This window comes from Berghia stephanieae, chromosome 1 (genome assembly GCF_034508935.2).
Source record: "Berghia stephanieae isolate SIO BIC M18660-M18661 chromosome 1, UCSD_Bste_1.3, whole genome shotgun sequence".
Classification (NCBI taxonomy): Eukaryota; Metazoa; Mollusca; class Gastropoda; order Nudibranchia; family Aeolidiidae; genus Berghia; species Berghia stephanieae.
The window spans coordinates 17,661,620-17,666,619 of record NC_088360.1 but is presented as its reverse complement, the minus strand read 5'-3'; the positions used below and the strand labels follow the sequence as shown (position 1 = coordinate 17,666,619).

The following is a 5,000-nucleotide window of genomic DNA, read 5'->3' as shown; positions in this document are numbered from 1 at the left end:
AAATGTAAGTACATCAGACTAAAATTAATGCCACCGAAGATTATTATTAATAAATAGAGGTGCCGAAATGAGTCAATAAAATGGAGATAAAGATAAAGGGAGTAAATCTGATTCATGAATGAACAACACAAAGTGTTGTTACAACACAATGTGTTGTTCATTCATGAGTCGGATTTACTCCCTTTATCTTTATCTCCAAGATTAATATTAGACGGCAAAACAGAATACTTCAAAATACACTTCAGTATTTATTCATCTCTCTTTCATTGAATGTGACAATCTTTATCACATCAACACTCACTGCTTACCGCAAAGCCACTGGTCAACAAATAATATCTGAATAATTAATTAGATCTGCCGAGAACACAGACGTTTCGTTTCACTGTTTGACAAACCTTAGTGAACGATTCAGAGGTATAACTTATCAAAACATATCAAAACGATTGGCACTTATCCGGGCAGCTTACCCTGCATCTATAAGTCGAGATCTTCAGTTTACGATAACACCGCTAAAATCACAGTCGTTCAGTCATTGACCATATATCAGATTCGCCCATGAAAAGTTGCACATTTGATTATAAAGATTTCAATAACCTTTTATTTTTGATCATTTAAGTAAGCAACCTGAACGTCAACTAGACAACGAAAGGAATCCACACCCATTTCCTTTAAATTTAAATGGCGTCCGGTTTGAGTTGTGAGGACTGGCTTCGTGTTACTGCGGCTGATAGCGATGTCCGATGACCTCATGTTAACGTCTTGTTATGTCAAATGTTTTCAAGTTTGTACAGGTAGGGAAATGGAAATATAGTGAGGTCCCAGACGATACGTTGGGATTCCGTCCCGTGTTTATATAGATTAAATCTCCAGTTATAAATCAAATGGTCAAAAGACCGTAAATGCAAATATGTGACCTATCACTTCAAAACGGTATTATGCCGGAGTAAACGAGATGCCAACATTGGATTTTAAAGTTAAACCGACAAGCGATGTAAAATAGCATTTGTTGCCCTAATAATAATATGTGAACTTTCTCCTCAAGGGGTTTCTAAGATACTAAAAATTTTGTTGACATCCACAAATATCAGACTTGAGGAAAATTAATATTATATTTTAGAGAGCTAAAACCCGAAATTTCAAAGTTTGACTATAATTTAACTTTTTAGTATTTGGACCATCCCGACATAATACCGTTTTGAACCGCATATAATATGTGAATACTGATTAAATTTTAGTATCTGAAACCCCCCCCCCCCCCCCCCGCCCTCCACCACCATAACACCTTCGCAAAGAGATGGGTCGCAATATTTTTTTTTTCAAAAAATAGATTGTTAAATATAATAAAAAAGAAGGTACTTTTAACAATCTGGGTCAGGCTTCGATTTCGTGATAAACAACGTTTTATTGTGGGATTAAAAGTATCTGAAATAACGTTAATGCATCTGTCACTTTATTTTATCGAGGTTAACGTTGTTAAACTGTTTAATATGCAAAGTTGTTTATTTCGTTTTAAAAAACTCAATATATTTAAGTCACTTAAATTCGTTAATGTTAACGTTGTTTAACTGTTTAATTTTCTCATTTGTTGATTTGCTTTTAAAACTTAATGTAACAGGGGTTTTATACCAGACGATAAATACAGACATGGCGGTGTTATTGTGATGATATCCTGTATCCATGGCTATGTATAGCTTATTGTTGTCTATCTTTTATCTATAAAAACAAAGACAACACGTCACCTTAATTCATTTTTGCCACATGGTGTTCGAATTTTTAACGCACAACTAACTGTGATTTGAATTAAATACTATCTTTAAATATACACACACAAGTTCGGACTAAAGGCCAGATGTATGGCCTATCTCAATTTATCAAATTAATATATAAAGTGTTGCTATTGGTTCTTGGTTGTATAGTTTTACATTTTTGTGCATTTGCATATATATGTATTACACTGTCGCCATAGATTCTCAACTTTGTGTTTATACATTTTTATGCATGCCACGTCTGTAAACGAATTTCCATTTTTTGGATGAATAAAGTATATATATTATTATTATTATTATTATTATTTATTATTATTATTATTATTATTATTATTATTATTATTATTATTATTATTATTATTATTATTATTACTATTATTATTATTATTATTATTATTATTATTATTATTATTATTATTATTATTATTATTATTATTATTATATTATGACCTATCGTTTCAAACAGGTTACATAATATTGTTTGTTGTGTTAATGGCAAGAATCGCTCCTAAAAAGCTGGCATAATATACAACTACAGTTTTGATTCATGGCTGGTTTTTCTCGAATATATATATATATTATATATATATATATATATATATATATATATATATATATATACTTAAAATCAAATTATGATGGATTTTGCTTTGCTTATCCTGCATATTTGAACAAATGTAGAAACAGTCTTTTAAATTAAAACTTGAGAGTTGGTCACTTTGGTTATCTGTCTAGCGATGTGTAAATTTGGCAATGTTATGACTGATAAGATAGGAGGGGTAGGTGTGCAAAGAGATACATCAGTATGCAATGTACCATTTGGTCATTTGTGAAACTGGGGATTTCTTGAGAGCATTTATAAAGGAGTCAAACTACAGTTTTTAAATTTCTATTTTATCCGAAAGAGCTATTCCTTCGTCATAAGATAGAGGAGGTGTTAATCGTGTTATTGATGCAAGTTAGAATTGAATTTCTGTTAATTTGCAATCAATAAAAGTTGTGATTGAGTTTTTATAAACGAAGCAAGGATATAATTATTTCACCGGTTCGAAACGACATTCATTATAATAGAATCGAAGCAAAATGGAGACAATCGCTGTTGAAAGTTTTGGAGGCATTTTCAAGTTTGTGTGCACTCAGAAAGCAAGAGATTCTTTCCTGAAAGGAAGGAGTTTGATATCAGAGAACAAATTTCCCGATGCTGCTGGAACTTTCTTAAAGTCCAAACGGTTGTGTGAAAGTGAGGAGGATGTAAACACTGTCGATCTCGTTTTAGTAGAAATAGAACGATATTCAAAATACCAGATTCCAAAGAGTTTGAAACGAGTGAGTCACGTGGACTGGAAGGCTGTAGCTCGAGGAAGCTTGAACGGTTAGAAGAAAACTTTGCCCGAATTCCCCAGGGGGTTTTTATTATCAAATCGACCACAGATGCCGGATTTCCTCTTATGCTTTTGGGACGCAAAACTCTTTCTACTCTTTGGCTAAATAATTCAATCCCCGAAATATTCTGCAGTCAGGTTCGTGCTGACATGTTTCTTGGGCTACTACAAGACTGGCGAGTAACGGATACGAAACTGATTGTTTATTTCAAAGCCATAACTCCTTCTGAAAAATTGGCAGTATTTGACGATATCGTTTCTTCAAATGGCAGTGAATATGATCTTACGTTTCCATTTCCACTTGTAAAAACGGTCACTCGCAAGGAATTCACATCTCCTCCTGAAGGATGGGATGTGGACACTTCTTTTGACCATACACTTAGCAGTGGCGAAGAGCATATTCGTCAGGTGACCGTGGACGTGCTACAGAAATTTGGATTTACGTCCCATCGACTCTATGATCCAGCGTGCTCTACTGGCGTCTTCCTGAACTCTTTAAAACAAGCATTCCCAAATTGCACAACCATCGGACAAGATCTGAGTCAAAAAATGTGCAACGTGGCGAAGTTTAGAGTTGACGAAGTGCACTGCGGAAGCGCCATAGAACCAAAGATTAAACCTGGAACTGCTCACTGCGTATTTATTCGATTTCTCAATTCTGAAGTGGTAACAACGGCCGAGGCTGAGCTCCTTCTGGAGGCCCTTCTCCCAACAGTGGCCGTGGGTGGAATAATCATCACGTTTGGACATACACCCTTCCTATTATCCTCGTCCAATTTCATGACCTTAAATAGCTTTGAACTGATAAGCAATATAGCTGTGTCTAAAGATAAGTCTACAATTTTCCAGTACTACATCATCAAAAGGATACACTAAATTGATAGAAAAGTCTTTTTCTAAGTATAAGAAAGTGGGGACTATGATGGTTAATTTTGTTAATAAGTTTGTTATATTGGTAAAATGAATCAAAATAGAATACTTATTAACACAATTATTGTCTCCTCTAAGAATTGCTGTATTTTTCTAATAAAAACTCGTCTTTTTTCAATGTGAGCGAGTTGGACAAGTGAATAATGTTTCGCACGTTAACACGAAAGAGGCTGTTGGCATCAATTTTTTTTTCAGTTAGCAAGAGACAGCCCAATTAGTCAATTTGCAAACGTATTTATAATAATAAATAAATAAATAAGTAAATAACAATATGAAAAGTAAATATTGACATAAATAAAACAATATTTTAAAACAATACAATAAAAAAAAGACTCGCTGCCCATTGTGCATTTCTATCCTCAAAGCTACTTTTAACTGTCTGCCCTCACCTTTAAAAAAAAAATCTTTTGATTGATTTCCATCATATAACGAGCCTGATCAGTTTACAGGACACGCTAGAGGTTTAAACAGCGTTGATCGATATCAAACAAATAGCTGACAAACCAGATATTAATGATGATGATGATGATAATGATGAAAACAATTAAAATAATAACATTAATATTGATAATAATAGAAGTAATAATAATAATAATAATAATAATAATAAATAATAATAATAATAATAATAATAATAATAATAATAATAATAATAATATAATAGTAATAATAATATTAATAATTATATATATATATATATATATATTATATATATATATATATATATATATATATATATATATATTTATGAGTGTTGGTGGGTACTTGTAGGTACGAAAGTGCTCGATAATGGTGGTTAAAGCTAATATATAATGTAAATTTTCACTCACATTTTTTTGCCGAGACGACTCGTTTCTGTGTTTTTCCTTTAATTCACACTTCTTCAGAATGGATTATGCCGACTGAAGAAGTGCGAATTAAA

General features: G+C 32.5%; 2 protein-coding genes across 2 annotated transcripts in view; one reads left to right on the top strand and one right to left on the bottom strand.

Moving 5' to 3' along the window:
* LOC144969332 (cytochrome P450 3A43-like) overlaps positions 1 to 735 on the bottom strand; it is a 26,754-nt gene extending 26,019 nt beyond the window's left edge. Inside the window, exon 1 of the mRNA XM_078908444.1 lies at positions 468 to 735. The gene's annotated coding sequence lies outside the window, so the exon portion shown is untranslated. The remainder of the gene's footprint in view (positions 1 to 467) is intronic.
* Positions 736 to 3,298: 2,563 nt separating this feature from the next.
* On the top strand, positions 3,299 to 4,024 carry LOC144962514 (isonocardicin synthase-like). The gene has a single exon (XM_078895563.1). It carries the CDS (start codon positions 3,299 to 3,301, stop codon positions 4,022 to 4,024), a length of 726 nt encoding a protein of 241 aa, XP_078751689.1.
* The last annotated feature ends 976 nt before the right edge of the window (positions 4,025 to 5,000 follow it).